Raw genomic sequence first — 26,432 nt, 5'->3', positions numbered from 1 at the left:
TCTATCAATAAAACATAATAGAAATACTTGACATTGTTTGTGATTTTGATTTATGTTACTGACTTGCGCTATGGAATCTGCTGGCGCTATATAAATAGATGTCATGACAGGTCTTGTGGAAAAATAAATTTCGCTACTGAATATTTTGATATTATCATCCTCTGAATATAAAATAACAGTTTAAAAAAAAATCTATCTGTGCTGGAACGTCAAGTCCCAAACGTTTATAAAATATTCACACTAGCGTGAGACAAAAACGTTATATATAAACCGTTATCACAGATAGAGTAAGCAGTGTTTTTAGGCTTGTCCAGCAGGTGGCGCTCGGCGCATGCCCTGAATGGGCGGGAACTCAAGAGCTGGGGCAGGAGCTGGTGACGTCAGCTGTAGTCGGAAAATTTTCTAGGCGCCATCTTGAAGCGGCGAAGACGCGTTAGCTTCAGCTTTCTGGCTCCGGTGATTGGCTGCAACGTGGTAAATATTGACGGTTTTGGATTCTCGGGATGGCAATGACAAACAGAAACCTGAGGCAGGTGCGCATAGAAAAGAATAACAATGGGAATAACGGCGGTGAACTGATGTCGCCGCCTCTGCAGCAGTTGGTACATTCGAACAAAAATAAGCACAGCCTGGACCTCTCCGAAGGGGATCCTTCTCTCATGCCTCCCAAGATAGAAGACGGCGAGGAAGAGAAAGCGGTGACCATTGATATCAAAAGCCTCCTGAAGCCAGGGGAGAAGAGCTACACTCAGCGCTGCCGTCTGTTCGTGGGGAACCTGCCCACCGATATCACAGAGGAGGACTTCAAAAAGCTGTTTGATAAATATGGCGAGCCCAGCGAAGTTTTTATCAACAGGGACCGGGGTTTCGGCTTTATCCGTCTGGTAAGTTGAGAGAGAGAGGACTCGCTGCCTCACTAGATACTGCACTGCGGCGTATTCACCATTTCACCGGCTGGGGGAAGGGAGCCTGGAATATGGTGAGTGGGGCTCCTGGTGCCTGTAGGGCGCCTCAGCCAGGTATAGCACGGGGCGCGCGCCCCCCGCCTGGTATCGCGCAGGTCACCTCAGCCCGGTTTCATGTTAATAATCATTGCATTTACAGGAACGGGTATTGGGTTTGATCGCATGATGTCTGAGTGAAGTGTCATCATACTTGATAAAGCGGCTTTTCAGATCTCCATAATTGTGATGAAGGGAAGGGGGGTTTCGGATAAACACACCATAGCAGTCATTTGTGGCATTTTCTTGAACCCCCTTTGGTTGTGTCTTTGTCACATTACACCTACCCCTCTCTACAACATCTCATCAACTACTCATCGTTGTCTTTCGATACATTTTACATTTGCAGTAGATTTGGGCCATGTGTCAGTTCATTTAATTTACAAACCTATTGGGTGTTATGCATTTTTATTTTAGACTTGATATTGGTCCTGTGGATATGGACATAATAAGAACTTTCTTTCAAGTTGTATTTTTATATATGGGACACCATACACCTTTCGGTTCCCCTGAATACTGTGCTTAGCATGATTTCCCATTATTTGAGAAGGTGACTATTAAGCTTTGCGTATGAGATTTCACAAAGTTCATGACTACTGCTCTGTTTGCTAAACTTAAGTGATGCTAATTTTGTGCGTTGCAGTTTTATGTAAAAAGCATGATTGTGATCTGATTAGTAACTTTCGCTCCGGTCACCGTGGAATTGAGTGCTATGAAAGTGGTTATATAGGAAATAAACAGATTGTTTCTTATGCCTCAGGACGTGGGGTTGAACAAACTAAAAAGGGAAAAATACCTGAAAATGAACTGATCCTGATATCCCTGTATATCCCTTACTTACTGGTTTATGCGCAAGATTAAGCTTATCAGAATGTAAAACATTATGGTTCCAATTTAATGCAAAGTCCACGTATTCAATGTGAAAATTCCATTAGAGTAGTAGTTAAAAAATAGATACATTGTAAGAACATAAATTAACTGTAATATTTTATCGGTTTCCACAAGAAATATACAAGTACACTTTTCTCTCTTTTTCCCCGATTAATGCACATGAGGTCCAATTTTTAATTTGTCAAACAAGTTGTTTTAATTACATATTCTCTTTTATAATTTGTAGTATTTTTGAAATGATTAATGTTTTGGTTTTTCCCTAGGAATCAAGAACTCTTGCGGAAATTGCCAAAGCCGAGCTTGATGGTATGATCCTCAAAAATAGACCCCTGCGCATTCGTTTTGCTACTCATGGAGCTGCATTAAGTGTCCGAAACCTCTCTGCTGTGGTTTCAAATGAACTCCTTGAAGAAGCGTTCTCCATTTTTGGTCCCGTAGAGAGAGCTGTGGTTATTGTGGATGATCGTGGCAGACCAACGGGCAAAGGCTTTGTAGAATTTGCAGCAAAACCCCCAGCTCGGAAGGCTTTGGAGAGGTGCACAGAAGGAGCATTCTTATTGACCACGTAAGTAAAACAAGTGAAATCCATTAGTAATAAAAACTTAATGGCCAATCTCTATATCTATACTTATCTTTCCATGTTTTTCCATTTTCCTTATTTAGACAAGTGCAGATTTTAAATTAATTGAAGGTAGTTATTCCAACATCCTGCATACGTTCTGTTAATTATTGATTTATATAGCACCATCATATTCCACAACACTGTACAATGGGTAAACTGGGCATAACAAGGAGTGCAGAACATAATGAGCTTATAGCCTAGAACATTGTTTATCATTTACCTTGAAAATGCCCTCCTTCTGGTCTTAATGTAGTAATAAGTGGGTTTATTGGTAGACTGAACCAATGCATGGATACTGTTCTGGGATACACTGTCCATTCTTGTGGACACCTTTGAGCATTCTGAACATTCGTTATATCGGGGATTAACAAATTTGGTTTGGATCTAGGAGACGGCTAAAACATCAAGGAGCCAATATAAAAATTTTAAAACACCATCTAGGAAATAGTGATCACAATAGGATACATTATAACTTGTCCTTCAATAAGGGAACTCTTAGAGGAGCCACAAGAACCATGAACTTTAGGAAGGCAAAGTTTGATCAACTAAGAGAAGCCCTTAACACTGTAAATTGGGAAAATGTCCTCAAAAACAAGAGTACAGACACTCAATGGGAGATTTTTAAGGATATCTTAAATTCTCACTGTGAAAGGTACATACCGTGTGGGAATAAAAGAGTCAGGAACAAGAGAAAACCAATGTGGATAAATAAAAATGTAAAGGGGGTAATAAATGGCAAAAAAAGGCATTTAAGCTACTAAAACAGGAAGGCAGTGAGGAAGCACTAAAAAACTATCGGGAAAAAAATAAAATATGTAAAAATCAGATAAAAGCAGCAAAAGTGGAGACAGAAAGACTCATTGCCAAAGAGAGTAAGACAAACCCCAAAATGTTCTTTAACTATATAAATAGTAAAAAGGTTAAAAATGAAAGCGTTGGCCCCTTAAAAAGTAATGAGGGAGAAGTTATAGCCGGGGATCAGGAAAAAGCTAATCTATTAAATATATTCTTCTCTGCTGTATTCACAGAGGAAAATGAAATGCCAGGTAATATACAGCAGGATGAGATAACTGCCCCAGTACATGTCGCCTGTCTAACCCAGGAAGAAGTGCAGTGCCGCCTAAAAAAAATCAAAATAGACAAATCACCAGGTCCAGATGGCATTCACCCCCGCGTTCTAAGGGAGTTAAGTAATGTAATAGACAGACCCCTATTTCTAATATTCAAGGACTCTATAGTGACAGGGTCTGTTCCCCAGGACTGGCGCATAGCAAATGTTGTGCCAATATTCAAAAAGGGGACAAAAAGTGACCCGGGGAATTATAGGCCTGTTAGTTTAACTTCTGTTGTGTGTAAACTGTTTGAGGGTTTCCTAAGAGATGCTGTTTTGGAGTATCTCAATGAAAATAAGTGTATGACTCCATATCAGCATGGGTTTACAAGGGATCGGTCCTGTCAAACTAACCTGATCAGCTTTTATGAGGAGGTGAGCTCAAGACTGGATCGGGGTGAATCGCTGGATGTCGTATATCTTGATTTTTCCAAAGCATTTGATACGGTGCCACATAAAAGGCTGGTACATAAAATGAGAATGCTTGGGCTGGGGGAGAATGTGTGTATGTGGGTAAGTAACTGGCTCAGTGATAGGAAACAGAGGGTGGTTATTAATGGTACATACTCTGAGTGGGTTACTGTTGCTAGTGGGGTACCACAGGGGTCAGTTTTGGGTCCTATTCTTTTTAATATATTTATTAATGACCTTGTAGAGGGATTGTATAGTAAAGTATCAATCTTTGCAGAAGATACTAAGCTCTGTAACGTGGTTAACACAATAGAGGACAGCGCACGATTACAAATGGATCTGCATAGGTTGGAGGCTTGGGCTGGGATGTGGCAGATGAGGTTCAACACAGATAAATGTAAGGTTATGCACATGGGGAAGAAAAATTTAGGCTGGGAATATGTATTAAATGGGAAAACACTGGGGACGACTGACATGGAAAAGGACTTAGGAGTTTTAGTTAACAGTAAATTTACCTGTAGCAACCAGTGTCAGGCAGCTGCTGCTAAGGCAAATAAAATCATGGGGTGCATCAAAAGGGGCATAGATGCCCACGACAAGGAAATAATTCTACCACTGTACAAGTCACTAGTCAGACCACACATGGAATACTGTGTACAGTACTGGGCACCAGTGTACAAGAAAGATATAGTGGAGCTGGAGAGGGTTCAAAGACGGGCAACCAGAGTAATAAGGGGAATGGGAGGACTACAGTACCCAGAAAGATTATCAGAATTAGGGTTATTTAGTTTGGAAAAAAGACGGCTTAGGGGGGATTTAATAACTATGTATAAATATATAAGGGGACAGTACAGAGATCACTCCCAGGACCTATTTATACCCAGGACTGTATCTATAACAAGGGGACATCCTCTACGGTTGGAGGAAAGAAGGTTTCTACACCAGCACAGACGGGGGTTCTTTACAGTAAGAGCGGTGAGATTATGGAACTCTCTGCCAGAGGAAGTGGTTATGGCAAACTCAATAAAAGAGTTCAAAAGGAGCCTGGACGTGTTTCTTGAAAGCAATAATATTACAAGTTATGGATATTAGATTAACCCCTTAACGACAATTGCCGGTCCTGGCACGACACGGAAAAGCATGTGCTTTACGACAATTGACGTGCCAGGACCGGCACGTCTTTAAACGGGTGCAGAAAGCGGTCTGTTTTCGCTTTCTGCACCCAAAAAACGTTGCTGAATGCCTCGACCTCGAGGCATTCAGCAACGCCGCGATCGGAACGAAGGGGCCATCTCTGGCCCCTCCACGGGGCGTCAACATCCGCCATACTTTGTATGGCGGCGGACGCCCGTTTTAAAAGCGTTTAGGAGGCGATCGACGATCGCCTCCTAAACTTAAATGGTGTCGCTGGAATGCCTCGATCAGGAGGCATCCAGCGACACCAAACACTTACCTTTCGATGGGCTGTGACCGCTCCGGAGAGCGGTCACAGCCGCAGCTGCCGATGATCTTCGCCATCAAGCAAGATGGCCGCTGCCCTGTAACAGGAACCAACAAATTTTAAAAGTTCGCTAGATGGTCCAGACCATCTAGAGAACTTTGGCTCCACTTGCAGGTTGAATACAGGTACTGCATTCACTATGCAAGTCAATGGAACCCAGCTTTCTAATCACAGTGTGATTAGTAAAAATAAATTAAAAAATAAAATAAAATTAATAATAATTAGAAAAAAAATAGTAAAAAACTAGTAAAATGTAAAAATCATTTCCCACTGATGTCACTATCATTAATTCATTCATGTGAGGTATCACTGTACTCAGGAGATGTTGCTGAACACATATTGGGGTGTTTTGTGACATATACGAGAACTTTTTAATTCATACCTGAAGTAAAATGTGTGTGGAAAACCAAATGCAAAAAAATGACTACCACAAAGTTTGACAAAGACTGGTGGTAGATATGGTGCATGGAAAGAGTTAAAATACTAGCATTTGAAATACCCTGGGGTGTCTAGTTTTCAAAAATATATGGGTTTATTGGGCACACTGAAATGGCCCGGCTCAAAGATGTACCAAATAGGGCATAGACAGTGGATCCCCAAATGCCAAAAGTTCAACATTGAAAAATGCGCATGCCCCAAATGTGGCCCTTTTGCCCCCAAACAGCCAGGCAAAATCATTCATGTGAGGTATCGCTGTACTCGGGAGATGTTGCTGAACACATATTGGGGTGTTTTGTGATAGTGACATAAACGAGAACCTTTTAATTCATACCTGAAGTAAAATGTGTGTGACAAAACAAATGCAAAAAAATGACTACCACAAAGTTTGACAAAAACTGGTGGTAGATATGGTGCATGGAAATAGTTAAAATACTAGCATTTGGAATACCCTGGGCTGTCTAGTTTTCAAAAATATATGATTTGATGGGGTAAATTGCATTGGCCGGGTTCAAAGATACCCGAAATGGCACATGGGGGGAAGAATTACCAGATTTGGAAAAAATGGCTTTGAAATAGCAAAACGCTACCTGTACTTATTGCCCCATAATGGGTAGAAAAAAGCAAAAAAACATAAAAACATTGGGTATTTCTAAACTCAGGACAAATAGTAGAATCCATTTAGCAGGTTTTTTCATTACCTTTTATAGATGAGTAAAAGATTTTTCAACTAAAAGTTAGAAACAGTCATTTTTTTCTAAATTTTTCACCATATTTTATACTTTTTTTAGTAGTAAATAATATGATACAATCAAAACAATGTCATCTAAAGAAAGCCCTTCTTGTCCTGAAAAAAACAATATCTAATGTGTGTGGGTTCAGTAAACGGGAAAGAAGAAAATTACAGCTAAACACGAGCAGCGCAGAAATGTTAAAAAGGCCATTGTCACGAAGGGTACAAAAAGTAAAATCAGCCTTTGTCACGAAGGGGTTAATAGGGACAGAACGTTGATCCAGGGATTTATTCTGATTGCCATATTTGGAGTCGGGAAGGAATTTTCCCCCTGGTATGGGGCAATTGGCATCTGCTTCATAAGGGTTTTTTTGCCTTCCTCTGGATCAACACAGTAGGGACACAATATGTATATAGGTTGAACTTGATGGACTTTGGTCTTTTTTCAACCTTATGAACTATGTTACTATGTTACTATGTTACCATCAAACTACCGTATTTGCGCAAATATAAGATGACCCTGATTATAAAACGACCCCCCCAAAATTTGAAGATTATTAATTTAGGGCAAAAGAAAAAGCCTGAATGTAAGACTACCCTATAGGAAAAACAGTTTTACTAGTAAATATGAATTCATGTGTAAACTATTTTTTCATATTTCTGATATACAGAGTGAACCCCCTGATTACTGTGCAAAAGAACACTACTGATATGCTAATAGAGATACCTTGAGTTATACTCCAAAGTGGATATTTATACATTGTGCATTGCTTTCTGAAAGAGAACAGTTTAAAATATGTAAAATAAACGTTAATACAATAAAATATATATATATATAAAAAAAATAGTGGTTCTCCCCACCCTCCTGCAGTTGCTTCTTTTCTGGACAAGAAATAAAGCAACACTGTCCAAAGCAAAATGCGGCCGATATTAGTGATGAAATGGAGAGAAGTTGAGTTGGGAAAGCTGCTAAACTGTCCTAAATGGGACATCGGAAAATGAACCTGAATTGCTAGGCATACAAAATATCTTACATTTATGAATATGGTTTCAATAGAAAAGCCTACTTGTGCTGAAAAAAAAAAACAAGATTATAGTTGAACAGAGAGTAAAAACATGAAAATTGCTCTGGTCCTGAAGGGGTTAATGAGTCCTTGCTCTTGTCTTACATTTAGGATAGCCATATGCTTTTCCTAGGTATCTTAGGCAGCGCTCAGGAGACTGACTCCCCCATGTTACCTTGTGTTTTTTCTGTGCTGGTAGGCAGATGTCTTGTCTCTTATTTATTACATTTTTTCCTCCTACTCTTCCCTGAAGTAGTAACCCCCGGCTCCAGGCTATGCTTGAAAAAGTTAAGATCCTGCCTTTTGCACCCCGCTCTACTTTTGGGACTCCTAAGCCTGAGGCTTTTGAACAACCCACGGTTGCAGTAAGCAGCTCTAGATTTGCTCTGGAATTACCTTCCTCTACCTTACACCAAGCAGAATTCTAGAAGTAATCTGTCTGCTTCGCTCTTGCTATGAAAGAACCTAAGCAAGTTGTAGAAACAGCTTTTGTTTCCTTCTAGAAACAAGTATGGATCCTTCTATGGATTACAGCAGGAATAATCCTTACTTGTTTTGTGATAAATCATCCCGAGGCCTTGGCAAGGCTTCTGAAACCATTTTGCAGCTTGTGGGAGGACTTTTTCAACTCTTCCTGGAAGAGTGAACACTTAAAATAAAATACTTGGATCCTACAAATTATACAGATGGTTACAAACTAGAGCTCGCTGCTCATCCGCCTCCTTGCTTTCTAATTTTCCGATCCTCACGCAAAGCCCATATGATTCTGGACTTTTTACCAACATTAGTTCACCTTCCCATTCCCAGTTCAGATCTGAGCAAGGGAATTTATTCTCTGGTCTTGTTAGTACTCAAATGTAACTATAGTCGTGTTGTGGTATTTTATCTCCCAAGTTTGCTTCAAAATGCAGAAAGTAGTCAACCCTCTCAAGGATGCTTCTTTTAATATCCCCATGTGGTCAGTACATATTTGGGTTTATACACTGAAGAAGAGTTTAGGGTTGAGTTTTCCTCACATCACTATTTATTATGAATGGCCATCACTTCAACAACAAGGAATCTTTAAAGAACTCTTGCTGATTTAACTATACGTTATACAGGGCAATCCAATCTCTTCCTGCAGCACATAATGTACCCTCATAATGGATCGTGAAGTGAGAGATGAAACTCTCCCTTTAGCACATAAACCCCAGTAAGATCCCATAGTCTTTACTTTATCCTGCAAACCTTTCGCCACTGGCACTTGACATACTAGAAAGTGGAGCAGTACCTTTTAACTTCCTGACTTCACTGTGCTTTACGAAGGAAAAATCCAGAACTGCTTTGCCCTTCATTCTCTCAGAGCTGTCAGGTAATTCAATTTACCCCCTTAAACCATATATTTTTAAAAACTGTACCCCAGGGTATTTCAAATGCTGGTATTTTCATGCTTTCCAGCCTATGTCAAAGTTTGAGGTTGTCATTTTTTTTTCTTTCCACGCACATTGTAATTTAGGTATGAATTTACAGTCCTTGTATATGTCTGTGTCAAACAACACCCCAATATGAGTTCAGGAAGATCTCCTGAGTGCAGTGATATCATCCATGCATGTGTTTGTCGGGTTGCTTGGGGGCTAAAAGGCAACATTTGAGAGGTGTGCATTTTTTCTTTTCATTTTGACATCTGTTAGTCTGCCCATGTCTTATTTGGGACATCTTTGAACCCAGCCAATTCAGCCCCAGCAAACCATACATTTTTAAAAACTAGACACCCCATGGGTATTTGAAATGCTAGTACCAGGATTTTGAGGAAGATAGCGCTAAAACGTATCTTTTTCTATGATATATATATATTAGCGGAGTGTCGCCTTTTTAGAATCAAATCTTTGTATTGTGTCCTGGTACCCTAGCTGTGTCTGTATTGCAGGAGATTCAATTGGTCAAACGCATCCCTTGTGCGGCATTGCACCCTATCTCATCTGTTTACATAAACAGGTAGCCTTCACATTGATCTCAATTAGTTTTTCTTTTCTCCATGGGTTATTCATATTTACGAGCGTGAATCTTTCCCCTCATGTGATAGGTAAAAATGAAAACCTTTTTTTTAAGTTAATATCAAGTTAGTGATATTTCACATTCCCACTGATTTGTTTCAGAACGCCACGGCCGGTCATTGTTGAACCAATGGAGCAGTTCGACGATGAAGATGGTTTACCAGAAAAATTCATGCAGAAGACTCAGCAGTATCTTAAGTATGCTAACTTCATCATATATAAGCTGAATATTTTTGTGTTTTTGGAAACTTGTTCCATGTGGCTGTAATGCTTTGTTGTGAAACAGCCTATTGCTGCATGTATTGCTATTTTTTTTTGTTAGATTGCCCTCATGATATTGTCCCTATAGTGATTTAGAAAATTTATTACTTTTCAGGTTTTTTTTTTGTTTTTTTTTTCCGGTTTTCATTAATCACATGATTAGTATGTTTTATAGATGATTTGTAAATAATAATAAAAAAAAATATAATAATTTTAGGGAAAGGGAGGAACCTCCACGGTTTGCTCAGCCTGGTACATTTGAGTTTGAATATTCTTCTCGATGGAAGGCGCTGGATGAAATGGAGAAACAGCAGAGAGAGCAGGTGGACCGAAACATCAGGGAAGCTAAGGAGAAGCTGGAGGCAGAAATGGAAGCTGCCAGGCACGAACATCAGCTCATGCTCATGAGGCAAGGTGAGAAATGTTGTCCTGGTGGTATTATGCACGCTCTTCTGTTTAATTCTGCATCCGTAAAGTTATTATATACCGTTTTTATGCATCATTGATAAACTTCATCAAAAGCCTCTTAAATACAACGTCAAAAAATTTGGCTTCTCTTTTTTTTTGTAATTTTTTTGATGGTGTTAAACATGTTCCTAAAGATCTATGGCTTCACTACCATTGCAGATCTTATGCGCAGGCAAGAAGAGCTTCGAAGACTCGAAGAGTTAAGAAATCAGGAGCTCCAAAAACGCAAGCAATATCACATGAGGTAATTCTGATTATTTTCCTTCCACCTAATTTTCCCTGTTTTACACCACATAATATGTGTACAATTTAAATGGGTATTGGTACTCCTTTTTATATGTCAGAATCCCTTAAAGAATTCTGTATCACTTCTTATATAGAGTTCTTGGTTTAGAGCAGGGCTTGACAAATTTGTTGTGAATTTAGCGCCAGCTAAAAAAGTTAGGAGCCAGGATTTTTTTTTAAACTAACAGTTGGTCAGGAGTGATCTGATCATCATCAGCCCACTTACTAAACTCACAGCATTTGACCTGGAAGCACTCTGGACTTTCAGGTCAGTGCTGTTTTTTATTGGATTTTTTTTAACTCTTTCAATGCTGATGTTCCATTAGAGCACAGCATTGACTGATATTTAGTCCCCACAAGCTTGTGGGGACAAATGTTAACCCCTGCAATGCCACGAATGTGTCATACACAATTGTGGCATTGAAGGGGTTAACGCTGCGCTGTCGCTCTCATGGAGGGATCAGACAGCAGGGGGGTGTTGGGGCTGCTCTCCACACTCATGTGGAGACCGAAGAACCCTCTCCCCTGTCCCTGAAGCAGCAGAGCCCCGTACCAAACGGGAATTAACCCCTAAAATGCCGCAATCGATGCACTGAAGGGGTTAACGCTGCACTGTCGCTCTCATGGAGTCAGGTCCCTACACTTGTGTTGGGAGCCAATCAACACTCAACCCCCTTCCCTGAAGCTTTTTCCCGCAATCGCAGTTTCAGCCTACAGGATCACTCCGTGGGAGTGATCTTAGGCTCGGGGGCGGGCTCTGAGTGGCTGTGCTGTCTGCCCAGACTCCTGGGCAGACAGCAGCAGCAGCGCGATCACCACGATTGTGACATGGGGGCATTTTTTTAGGGATTTAACAGGCTGACAAACACCTTGGCAAAATGCTCAGTTGCCATGGCGACATGGCGCCTGGGATTTGTCGAGCCCTGTTTTAGAATTACAGTTTAGTATGCCAAGTGATTTATCCATTTTCTCAGACATGAAGAAGAGCAAAGGCGACGTGAAGAAGAGCTTATTCGCCATCGTGACCCTGAGGCATTCAAGTCTGGCTACATGGATGCCGTAAGTAAAATGTAATTTTAGGTATCACTGAAAGTAAAGATGTACAGATGCTATACAGCTAGTAACACATGCTTTCCAAACAACTACCATTTTCAATACAGTTTTCTTTCTCTAAAAATGAAATTATGCACTTTTATAGTTGCATGAATTGGTAAACCTTAATCTGACAAAGATGTAGATTGAATTTATTGGTTACTTAGGTTGTTGATAAAGTTAACCGGTGATAAGTGTATCAGGGACCAGCCTCTGTCTTTTTTGCAAGTTTCTTTAATGTTTGATGTTAAGACAGGCTGTCATTAAAACATGTTCGATCCCATTTATGTTGTGCAACCCTTAAAATGTTAATGCATTTCATACCTTTTTACGTTACACTTCTTTTAATTCTTTATACTTCTAATTTGCTAGCTCATATCAAAACATTAGATTAGTGACTGTTGCAAATGGTTGGCTCAAACTTAGTGTTTGGCACCTTTGGCCAGTTATACATTTTGTTATCAATATATTGAATTACATCCCATCACTTACGTACAGTGCCTTGCAAAAGTAGTCACGCTCCTTGGCATTTTTTCTAATTTGTTGGGGGTTTGTATCATTTGACTTACACAACATGCCTTTCACAATAAAGATATTTAGTATCTTCAAACAAGAAATAAGACAAAAAAAACAGAAAACTTGCTCCAGCTCCTTCCAGTTGGATGGGTTCTTTAAGTCATACCACAGATTCTCTATTTGATTGAGGTCTGGACTTTGACTAGGCCATTCCAAGACTTAATTCCCCTTAAACCACTCAAGTGTTGCTTTAGCAGTATGCTTAGGGTCATTGTCCTGCTGCAAGGTGAACCTCTGTCCAAGTCTCAAATCTCTGGACTGAAACAGGTTTCCCTCCAGCTCCTTCAGAGTTATCTTTGGTCTCTTTGTTGCCTCTCTGATTAATGCTCTCCTTGCCTGGTCCATGAGTTATGGTTGGTAGCCCTCTCTTGGCAGGTTTGTTGTGGTGCCGTATTCTTTCCATTTCTTCATAATGGATTTTGGATTTAATGGTACTCCGTGGGATGTTCAGGGTTTCCATTTTTTTTTTTTATTATTATAACCCAACCCTGTACTTCTCCATAACTTTGCCCCTGACCTGTTTGTAGAGCTGCTTGGTCTTCATGGTGCCCCGTGTCCAGTGGTGTTGGAAACTCTGTGGCCTTTCAGAATTTCATAAATACTTACGCACGCACCACTTTTTTTTTTTTTTTTTTTAAGTTATTTTCCTCATTTCACTTCACCAATTTGAACCATGAAATCAAATAAAAACCCATTTCAATTCCGGGTTGTAATGCGGGTGAATGCTTTTGCAAGACACTGTAAATACCAATGTATTTAGGTGTCATTCTTTGGTCTCTCTAAATACATACATAATAACTTACAAATTAAGTTCTGATCTCAAGCTGAGCACATCCCAAACATTTCTTTCACTGGGTCAAGTGAGATATCAATCCACGCATTTGAATGGGAAAAAGAACATATATGGATATCAGAATAATTGTGTAATGGACATCAGCACTTTAACTGTCAACTGATGTTTTAACAACGAAAAAACAAAAACTAGCAACATAACGTATAATGTTCATATTAATATTTTCTGTGACCCACCAAAATGACGTTTTCATTCTAAACTACTTCCTTGTGTGCGCTAAAAATATCACACCCTGGGTTATTGAACTGATTAGTATAATGAATATGATTCAAAATGAATGATATTTTATTGTGTAATGCTAAGATAATATCTATTTTACGCTAGTTAACTCACTAGAAGAGTAGTAAAGGCTATTTGTAATTCAATGTACAAAAAAAATGTATAATGGGAACCTATTTTGTTATTGTGAAAGCCCTTGGCGTCCTGACGTTTATACCGGAGCAGCTTTGGACGGGGTCATTCAGTAGTCTGGTCTCTCTCTTCTAGGTGCAGGGATTTAGCAGAATGTTGTCACTTGGTGATAGTTTAAGAAAAAAATGATAGATATTGGTCTATACAGTTTGTGACTAGCTCCTAAAATGTCACTCCCAGATCCCTGTAACGTTTCCAGAATTATGTTTTGACTTTACAGCCTCCAGAGCTTGAGCTCGATGTTATTGTTAAAATACAAAAGTATCAGTCTGCTTAACCTCCACCTTATCAAAAATACATGGTCAAAGAAGTCACAGAATCTACCACACCCTTTTACTGAAATGATTACCTATCTGTTATATTTGTAGTTAGTGAGTCTCTACGTATAAACATAGACTGTGATGGCAGAAAAGAACCTAATGGCCCATCTAGTCTACCATTACAGAAAGACCTTTACTTCATTTACTCCTTAGGATAATTCAAGGCACCCCAAGCTTTCTTGAATGTATATATTGACTTTTATCCTCCTTTTTTTTCCCCCTCTGTGTCTTGTGTGGAGGTAATGAAAATAATTCCCTTTACGTTTCGCTGACCATCATGAGTTAAATACCACTTTTTATGGTTTATTTTTGGGATCCAGATACTTGGATTGCCGTTGTGTGAGTGATCTTTAAAGTAGCCAGGGCTAAAGGGGTTAACTTTGTATGGTTTTCTCTATGAACGTGAACTTGCGTTTAACCCCTCTGTGAACTATGGCGTATCTATGTCATAAAGCTGTGTCTCTAGAGACCAGTGACCTACCTGGTGTATGTCACGGGTAAAAATGGTTGTGTTGATCTCGGGTTGCTGAGCGCTTCTGCAGCCGCATGGATGGATGTAGTCACACGGCAAAGGAAGCGTTTCTAATTTTATGTGCAAAATAAGGCTAGCATGTGCTGCTGTATTATGTGCCTTTTCTTCATTCAAATCCAATTGAATTCTATGAAAGCACTTCTAGATTGGTCTAATTTTAGAGTTCCACTGTAAGAAAATATACAGATAAATATTCATTTGATCTACTATGTTTTATCTCTGCTCAGGTTTGCTTAATGGAGTTATTTTCATGCAGCTCTGCTGTTAATAACCATGCGTATAAGCATTGCATTTTCGTTCCACCTTGTAGAATTGCATATATGATTTTTTTTGTGTGTTTATTGTGCATGATTTTTATCTCTTATTATATTTATCTGTTTGTGGCTCCTTCGGAAGTGACCCTGGCATCTTTTATGCAAGGGCGGCTTAAAGGGAATACTTGCAGGCTTGTGGTGGTCGTGCTCCAGGAAGTTGCAAATTAATGCTTTCTATTTAAGCTGTTTTTCGCTCACTATAATTAGTTTATGAAATTAAGTTAATTGTGAGAAACACTTGCTTTCTTAGTTTTAAAGAGTAAGCCATTAGGATTAAACCTTTTTTCTTGTGACTCTCCAACCCCCCCCCCCCAGGTCTAGCCTTCACAAAATAATTCTATGGGTTAAATGCCTGTATCGGTTTTATAAAAACAAATGCTGACCTGGCTTCTGTGTAGGGCAGCGCATGCACCTACATTGCTCTTCCAGGTTTACATGATGCTGATGTGGATTGATCACATTCATTCCATGTATTCCATAGGATGTTCGCATAAATAATTCATACTGGCACAGCTGACAGCAAATCGCTCTTTCATAATGCCTCCCAGTTTTATTTGGGGGAAGTTAAGATTTGTATTTTGCCTTCTCCTTATTCTGATAATTTCTGCGCCATGTTTCTAATTAAGCGATTCCTCATACCACGCGATCTGGACATGTTTTGTGTAACGTACAGTTCTGCCATGCTTTAGCTTAATGTGAAGCCGTGTACTTTAGATTACACTACAGTGTACCCTGGAGATCTTAATTACACTTTTAATGCTAAATGTTCTATCAATTTTCACATGTGTAAGAAAACACTGTACTGAATTTCTTTGGTCCCTATGGAAAAAAAAATGGGTCAATTTATGGAGTCTGCTACTTTTTACAAATTTTCTGTTACTGTGCCTAGCCGTGGAGTTGTAATGTGTGTGTTTTCACTCAGATGAGAATTTTAACTTCAAATGTTAGCAAGATTGCTAGAGCTGTTGGTGTATAAAAGTTCAGCACCTTAAGGATCATTCAAGCCCACAAGCAAATGGGATTGGTTTTACTGAAAGGCAACTGAATGGAAAAAATGGGGGGAAAAACCCATCCAGAGCCGTTACTGTAAGGCAGCACAACCTTCGGAAACCACGCAGAGACCTTCAGAATAACGGGTCGGTAGCTGGAGGGGATGCTTCGTCTGCAGTGCACATTTGCTAAGCCCTTAAGATAAGGTATCATTAACACACTGTAAAAATGTTTTGGGCATTTTTCACTTCCATAGGGCCTTAGAAACTCACTCCATTCGGGCACAAAATTTGTTACAGAATTTCCAAAATGTTGATATACCAGCACCATGCCACACATCAAAAGTTTGTTCGGCCTAATTATTTGCAGAAGGGCCAGAAACCAAGAATGAGTGTTTTCAGGAAACACTGAAGCATGGTGGAGGTTCATTGCAAGATTTGGGCAGCATTTCTGCAAATTCAGTTGAGGATGCTAAATGCTGAGAAGTACAGACATATACTCATCCATCATGCACTACCATGATTGAGACATGTAATTGGCCCCGAATGTATTCTGCAGCGTGACAACGACCTCGAACAAACAGCCAAAGTCACGAAGAACTATCTTCAGTGTATAGAAGAACAAGGACTCCTGGAAGTGATGGTATGGCACAGAACCCTGATCTCAAAGTCATCGCAATTGAGACTGTCTAAATCCACAGAAGAGCTGTGGTTAGTTCTCCATGATGTTTAGAACAGCCTACGTGCAGAGTTCCTTAAAGTGTGTGCAAGTTCGCTGAGAAGAATTAATGCTGTTTTGAAGGGCGGTCACACCAAATATTGATTTAGATTTTTGGTCTGTTTGCTCGCTTCACATTTTGTTAAATGATACAAAAAAAAAACCATTAACATGTCTATTTTTCTTGCTTAACAGCATTTTTTCAGACCTGCCTCAAACTTTTGCACAGTACTCCGTTTTCTGCGGAAAGGCAGACCTTTCTCGATATGCAGCTGTGGTGTAGAGTATTTCTCTATTTTTTTTTATTTTTTTGTTCATTAAAGTGGGAGTTTGCAGCGGACACACAGCTCAGACTAATGACCTTGTCCAGCAGTTTGTGGGATTGACCCCATAAAATTAATTCGTGATTAAAAGCAAAGGTTTGCATCATAAGCAGGATGCATAAATTGTGCACCCAGCAACATGCTATGTATAAACCGAAGTACCACTCCAATCATCATATGCACTTTAATACACATGATAGAGATCATGTTAAATGTTTGTTTGCCCCACCTTGCGTGTTTGCCCCATTTCCTACCCCAAGCTATTTTCCTTGCTGAAGATGTGTTTAGCTAAACGAGACCCCCCCCCCATGCATGGAAAGCACTGCCATTCATTTGAATGGGAGAGCTTTACAGAAAATCAGTGGCAAGAATGTTTGTACCACAGAGGAGGCATGGAGATGCAGCTTTACCTTAAGGTGAGTGCTTTAAAAAAACTTTACTATGCTTTGTTCCTTGGTGGCACACTCAGGGACCAGGTATGTCATGAAAAGATGTCCCAACAAGACCAAGGATGTATCTGGTATGTCATCTGTTAATGCTTGCATGTTGCTGGATCACCGATATTGCATGACCAGTGATTGTGAGCTGAAGAATTACAGAAAGCAGCGAGAAACTGGATTCTCTGGATCACAAGCCCTGATCCTTTTTTTCCCCCCTCTTCTTTTTCTAACCTAAGGATGCTCTGACCCAGTTGTCTAACCATCACACTTTGGCCCTTGGCTCGGATCTTTACACATTTTTCCTGCTTCTAACATCAACTTGTAGGATGAAATGTTCACTTACTGCCTAATATATCCCCCTTCTGACAGGTGCCATGATAGCAAGGTTATCAGTGTTATTTCCTTCACCTGTCAGTGTTCATAATGTTATGGCTAATCAATGTGTATATGTTTTTTCTGGGGTTTTTTTTTTTATAAAGTAAGTGTGTGTGTGTATATATATATATATATATATATATATATTAGTGTGTGTGTATATATTTTTAGGGGCTACGTTTAAAAATAAATAAATTAGAGAACTTAAATGAAAATTTATATAGGAATACAAGTGATTTCCAGATAAGGATAAGATAACAAATATATTTTCTGGGGCTTTTTGCATTTTAACTAGCTGTGTATGATTTATATATCCTGTAAAAACAGTAAATAAATGTTTGTTTTTCTTAGCCCCAGTTTTAAAATAAATTGTATTACTAAAAATATCTTGCCTATATGGATGTGGTTTAAAATAAAAATAGTTCAACTCTTACTCCAGGACAAGTAGGGCTAAGACATGGCATAAGCACGAATATTGCTCTTGTCCTATAGTGTAAAATACCATTGGTCCTTAAGGGGCTAAACATACGGTTGATTTAGTGTGTTGCGGATGTGATAACTCTTCTTTGGATGCAACAATTTGTGTAAAGGGCAAGAAATATTCATACACAAAATCCATCATGTTCTGTGAAGATCAGTTGTACATCTCTTATAGTAATTTGCAATTATAGATGCAATTTCATACTTTGACATTTGTGACACATTTTATATACAACTCCCATTGTTCACTTGGTTGAATTACTTAAATAAATGCGCGAGTTCTGCTGTTGCTTGCTATGTTTAATTGTATGTATATTTCTTAATGGCTGTGGTTTGAAAAGCTTCCAGGTAGTTAATATGATTACAGTCTGAACTTGTGAGTCTGTAATAAGAGTGGATAACATTGTAATTGCATATAAGTAACTGTGTGTTTGTTTTTTTGGGGGGGTTAATAACTGTCGGAAAAATGTGAATTTCACAAAACCCAAACTCAAAAAAAACAAAAAAAAAAACCCCCACTAAATATGTTAGGTTGACTTTGAAAACTATTTTTATTTTCAGAGAGAACAGGATATGAGAATGGGTGATATGGGCGTCCGTGGATCAATAAGCATGGGAGGTAAAGATTCCATTAAAAAAATAAAATAAAAAAAACATTAAAGTAGTTCTCCATCCTTAAAAGATTTTTTTGAGACTGTACATAGCGGACAGTTGGCTTTTCAGGTTTTGTGGATTGTTTTGCTCATAAGTTCATTAAATGTGTTTGAAATGTATCTTAACCATGTTGGGAAATGTGTTTCACTTGTTTGTTGGGGCCTCTTTAACTACATTCTGTTTTCTAATCTTGTCACTATAAATGACACAGCCTTGAAATATTTACTTTCTACTTAAAACCCACAGCTGAAATATTAAAGGACATCTTGTTATGCTACAGTATGTATATGTATGTGGGTGTGTGTATATAATTATTGGTTCTCTTTTCCTATGTGACCAAAAGTATGTGGACACCTGACCATCACACCTATATGAACTTGTTGGAATTCCCATTCCAAAACCATGGACACTGATATGGAGTTCCCTCCCCTTCTGGGAAGGTCTTCCGCAAGTTATTGGTGTGTGTTTGTGCCCATTCTACCAAAAGAGCATTTGGGAGGTCAAGCATGGATGTTGGACGAGAAGGCCTGGCTCGCAATTTGCATTCTAGTTCTGTCTCAAAAGTTTTCAGTGGGGTCGAGGTCAGTTCCTCCACACCAAACTCATCCAACCTTGTTTTTATGGACGTTGCGTTGTGCACAGAGGCACAGTCATGTTGGAGCAGACAAGAGCCTTCCTTTGGTGCCATGAAGTTGGAATCATACATTTGTCTAAAATGTCATTGTATGCTGTAGCATTAACATTACCCTTCACTTTAAGTAAGGGGCCCAAATCCTGACAAACAGATAAAGACCATTATCCCGCCCTATGCGTTCTGGTAGGTAGCGTTCGCCTGGCATCCGCCAAAACCCAGATTCATCCATCAAACTTCCAGGTGGCATAATTGGTGACTTCAAAGAACACATTCCCACTGGACTGGAGTCCGGCGGTGATGTGCTATACACCTCTCCAACCGATGCTTCACATTGCGTATAGTGTTCTTTAGCTTTTGTGCAGCTGCTCGGCAATGAAAACCCATTTCATGAAGCTCCCAAGGGACGGTACATAGGCTTCTTCCAGAGGCAGTTTGTAACTCTGTAGTGAGCGATGTTACAGAGGACAGGCTTTTTGCTACGTCCTTCAGCTCTTGGCAGTCCAGTTCTGTGATTGTGCGCGGTCTACCATTTTGTGACTGAACTGTTACTCCTGAACGCTTCCACTTTACAATAATAGCACGGTGGGCCAGGGCAGAACTAGCAGGGCAGAGCTTGAACCATGAACTGACACGTGGCAAAGGTGGCATGACAGTGCTCTTGAGTATAGACCATTCTACTGCCAGTATTTTTCTATGAAAATGCCACCTATGGTCTTTGTTATGTTTTTGGCCATTTAGTGTATAACAGAGTGCCTGCTTCAATTTAACTCCCCCAAATACTTGCAGCCATTCCTCACCTGGCCCATTGCTTTGCTGGAGATGTGTTCCATCCTCATAAACGAAATTCGGCCAGGCTTAACATGTAGTTATAAGGGATATTGCAACCAACAATGTATCCTTATACTGTATAACTTGAAATAAAAACACCATACTCAAATTTGGAATAAACAGGCCGTGTACTTTTATTTAGCTTAAAACAAACATCACAAGCTTTAAAGAAACTCTTGGCCCAAACCCAGAGTCTCACCTCCAATAACTTAAACCATAAATATATATATACACATATATAACCAAGCCATCCGCCCTAAAAGCCAGAAGGCATACACCATTACACCAGTCCATCCCAAGAAGGGACAACTTCTACCCTGATAAAAGCACACGACAGATATATAAAAATAAAGCATCATAATATTCACAACAGGGATGGGGGGGATGGGAGTTTCTCAAGAAGAAGTTCCATCTTCGCCCGCGGCTCTCCTGCACCGCTGAAATACAAGCCTTTACAGGTAAGTATTCACAGCTAAGCAGTTCGCCTTGTGGCATGACTGCTAGCGCTCCCACAGCTCCTATTTATAGTGCGAATTCGCGCCTTTTTGTGCAGCGCGAGGCATCTCGAGGGGCACCAAAGGTGCCCGCGAGGCCAAGGCGGCGAATCACTAAGCAGCACGCGCACATCCAGCAATTTCTAAGTTATATAACCAAGGCTATTTTTTTTTATTTATTTATAACTTCTGACCTGAACTTTTGACCCTGCCTATTAGATCAATAGCTGACCTCTAGATGAACCCAACCTCCTATCCCCACAACTACATGCCGCCCCGCGCTATTTAGGCGGCAGGGCTTTTCATAACCTCTATTATATGAACGCCAGTTTATTTCCTTTGGTTTTTTATTTAAAGTAAAGCTCTGTATGTTGTTTTATTACCCTCATGTATAATTAAACAGTGAATTTTGTGTGTGGTGCCGTTGTGTGCAAGAGGCCTAAATTGTTCTCACAGCAAAGATACCAGGCAATTTGAACAAAAAATCCTGTTCTTGATTAAATCAACAAGCTAATGGTTATTTTTTCTCTTGATAATTCAAAGTCCCTCTTATAAAGCTGCTTGCAAAATCTAGACACACGTTGGGAATTGGATAGATTGTTGCCTTCTCTGCTTTCTGAGTTGTCAAGCGCAGAACTTTGGCCTGGTAGGTATTCCATAGGAACAGGTAGTTCACATTTTTGTGATTGTTAATCAGTGAAAGTTCTTTTTTATGCAAGTTGTTGCAGTTTATCAGTATCGGATTGTACATATTAAATCAGATGTGCTTTAATTCATATGCTAACCGAGTTCCTTTACTTTTGTGTGATCCCTGACACAAATGCACATCTATTTAAGGTTAAAGGGATGTGATTACCAGAATGCATCCCCTGACTCTTGCTATACTTAATCCCATATAGATCGACTAAGGGCCGCTTGCACAATGGAAGGGGGGGGGGTGGTTATATAAAAAAACTCAATAGTGTAGATTGTTATAGTAATTGTAGAATATAAATCCATGTATTTTATGCACTCACAAGAGGAAAATGGTCTCTAAAATTAGAGGGGGGGGGGGGGAGGCACAATGGCAAAGTACCCTCACAGCTGAAATAAAGGAATACATTCCAGAACACTTACAGGAATATATTGCACATGAAATGTGCAAACGCTGCAGTAGGAAGTAGAAGGTAGAAATATATTCCTTCTAAGGTGCTTCTCATAAAAGTGCTTGGAATGATGCATCACTTTATTGAAGCTTTATTTTCCTCTTGTGAGTGCGTAAAATACAGATTTATATTCGAAAATTACTATAAAAATCTACACTGTTGTGTTCTTTTATATTTTCCCCCCATTGTGCAAGCGCCCCTTAGTGGATCTATATTATGTTGGGCAGTCGGTGTCTTTTCTTGGGTTGCAGCTGCCTATTGTTGGCAAGTTGTATACTTAACCCCAGTCAGTTCTGGTGATAACTTGGTGAACGCTCCAGATGGCTAGGGTCTAACGAGACCCCTGTGTACATGCACGAAAATACTTCCCCCCCCCCCCTAAATATTCCCTTAACATATGCTATATGATAAACATGTGTAGCTAACCTTACTCCTAACAAGTTTCATGTTTTGCATTTGCCTATAAATGTTCTTGTTGAAATAAACAGACGGACTGCTAGCTTCTATTTTATTTGATGATTAAACCTTACAACAAGTCCTGTGATCACCTGTACAGTCTCAAAAAATTCTTATCGATTTGTAAAACAGAATTCTATGTTAAACAGTCTCTCCTTTAAGTGGATAAAAGCTGGTCTTAAATGTTTCACAATCCCATTCAGCATTGACTATTGAACTTTGCAACCATTGCAGATAAACTAGAACAGCTCTTCTAAGTATAGATTGTCTTGCATAGATACCTATAGCCCAGCACCTGCTGGTAGCCAAGGTCCTCCTCCCATGATGGGGATGAATATGAACAGCAGAACGACAATGCCTGGCCCTTCTATGGGTTCTGGTGCCGCGATACCTACTGAAGGAACGGCCAGCCTGGGAGCAACAATGATGCCAGATGATGGATCAGTGGTAAAGTATCTGTAGTATTTGTTTCTAATCTGTATTGTATGTGTTTGTGATTCATAACGGAGATGGCACATTCCACTAGTATATGTCTGGCCCTACACGGATACTTGATTTTTAGTTGGGATGTAGGTATGCAATATTGAACTATTTTCTAAGAATTATTTCTATGTTATAGATAGCGTATTTATTTATATCCCACTGTCTACATTTTAATAATTGTGTGCTCAGGACAATTAACTTTGTCTTCTTTAACGCTTAACATTTTGGGACTCCTTAAAGGGAAACTTTCACATTGTTTTCCTCAATTTAGATGTTACTGTACTCCTTGAAGCAGTGTGAACGTTTTAGCTAGTTCTGCTTTTTGAATAAAGTCTACTTTTTCCCTTTATTGCAACTTGCAGTTATTTTGTTATAAATGCTAATTTGTCTGATAATTAAAAAGGACAATAGATATTTTGTCATTTTTTAAAGCTTTTTTTCCTTTTTGGACTTGGCTCCCCTCCTCCTAATATATGTTAACCAACAGCTCAAATTATTGTAATGGAATAACAGGAATATGTTACACTAGTAAAGAAAAGTTTCCCTTTAAGGACAAAAAAAATCATACTGAAACGCACATGTAAAACTTGATTAGTCGTTTAATATTCAAGTATTTTGTGGGTAATCTAAAGTGTTGGAAGTTGGTCAGTTAAGCACGGCGGATAGTAAATGCTTTTTTATTTGAATTTCCAGTAAAATTCAGAATTCGTATGATTTTTTCACAGCTTTACCTTTTCTCTGATTATTCCCAAATTATATCACTTGCTGTTGCTTTTACACAGCGTTTGATACTGTAGATCTGTGACACTGTTATTTACACGGGTACCCTCCACCTCAATATTGATTCTAAATTACTATGAGCAGGACAGACTTTTTGGGGGGTTTTCTCCATCTCTTTGAATTCGGTATGTACTTTGTTGCTTTGTAAGGAATATTATGTAATACTGCTAAATAATATTTTACTTTTTATTTTACTTGCTTTTTGGTTATTTTTTGTATATTTTTATGGGAAGTTCCATCTTGAGTTAGTTAATGGGAATGGGGTTATTTTGGTGACTGAAAAACATTTTATTTTTTTTCTCCGTTTAAACATTGTGCATATTAACCCGTTCAGGCATGAGGTTTTCATAACCAAAGGACAAATATTTTGTTATTTTTACCAAATGTTTGTTAAACCACGATTCACTTTCCATATTTGATGAACCGGCATATTTTTTGCAGTCTAACTTTTTCTTCTATACCAGGGGTGTCCAAGTTTTTTTCTGCAGTGGGCCACTTCATCAGAATTGTATACGTGCGCGGGCCGCACTCATTTTTCACTGTGAGAAAATATGGCCTTTAATAAAATATGCAGATTAAAATAAAGTAAATGACACAAAACCTTTACTTTTCCTCTCACTGATTTCTGGGCCTAGTTACACATCCAACCAGTAAATGCTAGAACCTAGGCATGATGGGACTGTGATTGCTGTTAGCAATCACACTCCTATCATGCCAGTGCATGCTGGTACAGGGTGACTGTAAGTGATGTGCAGACCCCATACTGCTGGCAGCATCAATACACAAGGGGGGTAGCTAGCTAGGTTTCAGCATGTACTGGCTGACTTGGCATGATAGTGTGATTGCTAACAGCAATCACAGTCCCATCATGCCTAGGTTGCAGCACTTACACATCCATGCCATCACACACACTCATTCATTCATATACTGATTCATTCACAGATTAATTCCCTCAATCACACATACTCATTCAAACACCCTCCCCACCCTCTTACCTGCACTCCAGCTCCTCGATGCCGCTCAGACTTCAGCAGGGGCGCGGCCTCCCTCTGCGTTCTCTGGTACTGAACAGAGGAAGCAGGACTGGAGCAGAGTCATGTGATGTCACGTGAACTCTGCTGGGTTCCGCTTCCTCTGTGCAGTACAAAAGACCCTCCCACAGATAAGTAGCAGGGCTCTTGTTGTAGCAGGGCTCGAGGTGTGGCCCGCGTAAGATCGGTTGCCCTGGCTGCCGATCTTACGCGGGCCGCACCTCGCGGGCCGCATGTTGGACGCCCCTGTTCTATACCGGCTGAACAGTGACCCAATTATTTTTGCACTGTTCCCAGAGCCTTTTGGGGATCTCTCATACATTCTCTTTAATGCTGGTGATGTCATGGTGACATCACTGTGATCCCAAACTGTGACCCCCACTTCCGGTGGGGGTCAGCATTGACGCCTACCGGAAGAGAATGCATGATTGGGCATTTCTTGACTGACGGTGACTAGCACTTTTGGCAAGTGCTGTTAAATACGATCAGTAGGCAAGAAACCAGCTATCACATCAAATTAAAGTTATATACTTTCACACTGTTTTTGTTTGAATCTTAATATTCATTCAAATGTGTTTTTTGTTTTTTTTTTATTATTTTAACTAAAATTATTAATCTAGTGTAAAGCCTTTTGAGTTGCAGGCTTAGAAAGCTCAGTTATCTCAAAGATGTGACAGCAGGCTGTTGCAGCCATGTGCATCAGAATTCCCTTGGTCTGTTTCTGCTTAATTCTCAGTGGAAAACCTCAATGGTTTAGTCAGAACTTCAGCACCGCTAGACTTTCATTCACCAAAATACCACAAGTGGCACGTTAAGGTATTCTACAGCAGTGTTTCTTAACATCAGTCCTGAAATATCCTTAATACATGGAGACGCTGAACACATGAATCGGTTTGTGTCTGAGCTCTGATTTTTAGAAACTCTGCTGATTTTTAGATATCTATCAGGTGGAACTTCCCTTTTTGTTCTATAGAAATACATTTTTCCAAATGCTCTTTCATACTTATAAATTTCTCACAAATTACATCTAGTGAGAAATAAAGCCAAACTGTCTTGCGCCACAAAAAATATGGCGTTTTGTTTTTTTGCTTTGCTTTTTTTCCTTAAATCATAAATGTAGTTTAGTGACTAATGTAATTGCTCCTCTCTTCCTTCTATGTATGATGCAACTTCCGGACTCTCTTCTGAACTTCATGACTGCGCTTTGTGAATTTTTCCAAACATGTTGCCAATACCTTTAATTCTTAATGGACTACGTAATGAACAATTGCACTCTTAGCGCAATGATAGATTTCCACAAGCATCTCCATCACAGATGGGCTCCCCCATGGTTAACAGAGCAGGAACTGAAGCTGCTCCGCCAGCAATGGGTGGTGTAAATGCTGTTGGTGGTGGTGGACCTGGTGGCTTTGGTAGAGGAAATCAAGGGGGAAATTTTGAAGCATCTAACAAACGACGTCGTTATTAGTACATCATTCCATACTGTTCAGAAAAAGGTTCCACGAATTCCGTTGGAATGCCGTTTTTTTATTTTAAAGTGTTATATAAGATCACCCTTTTGACATACATGTAGTATTTGTAGATTTTTTTTATGTACCCTCATACTTTTTATGTTCTGGTCAATAATGTGATATTAACACAATTCATTGTGATAGTTGAATGTGACTTTGATCTAAACTATATAA

At 39.5% G+C, this 26,432-nt stretch overlaps 1 protein-coding gene across 1 annotated transcript; it reads left to right on the top strand.

Annotated features, from left to right (window-relative positions):
- Positions 1-503: 503 nt before the first annotated feature.
- Positions 504-26,215, top strand: LOC149288936 (paraspeckle component 1-like). The gene is made up of 9 exons (XM_089491194.1): positions 504-884; positions 2,156-2,457; positions 9,908-10,003; positions 10,284-10,480; positions 10,694-10,778; positions 11,794-11,878; positions 18,804-18,861; positions 22,731-22,900; positions 26,027-26,215. The coding sequence occupies exons 1-9, from the start codon at positions 504-506 to the stop codon at positions 26,213-26,215; spliced, it is 1,563 nt and encodes a 520-aa protein (XP_089347320.1).
- The last annotated feature ends 217 nt before the right edge of the window (positions 26,216-26,432 follow it).

The sequence above is a fragment of the Sceloporus occidentalis genome, unplaced genomic scaffold (assembly GCF_023333645.1).
Source record: "Sceloporus occidentalis isolate IW3139 unplaced genomic scaffold, rSceOcc1.0.p SCAF_49, whole genome shotgun sequence".
Lineage (NCBI taxonomy): Eukaryota > Metazoa > Chordata > Lepidosauria > Squamata > Phrynosomatidae > Sceloporus > Sceloporus occidentalis.
This window is presented reverse-complemented; position numbering and strand designations above follow the sequence as displayed.

Bases quoted from the DNA above. Each gene is read 5' to 3' on its own strand.
- LOC149288936 (XM_089491194.1), top strand. From the start codon at position 504: ATGGCAATGACAAACAGAAACCTGAGGCAGGTGCGCATAGAAAAGAAT. The intron at 885-2,155 runs GTAAGTTGAGAG...GTTTTTCCCTAG, and splicing joins GTTTCGGCTTTATCCGTCTG to GAATCAAGAACTCTTGCGGA. The intron at 10,004-10,283 runs GTATGCTAACTT...TAATAATTTTAG, and splicing joins AAGACTCAGCAGTATCTTAA to GGAAAGGGAGGAACCTCCAC.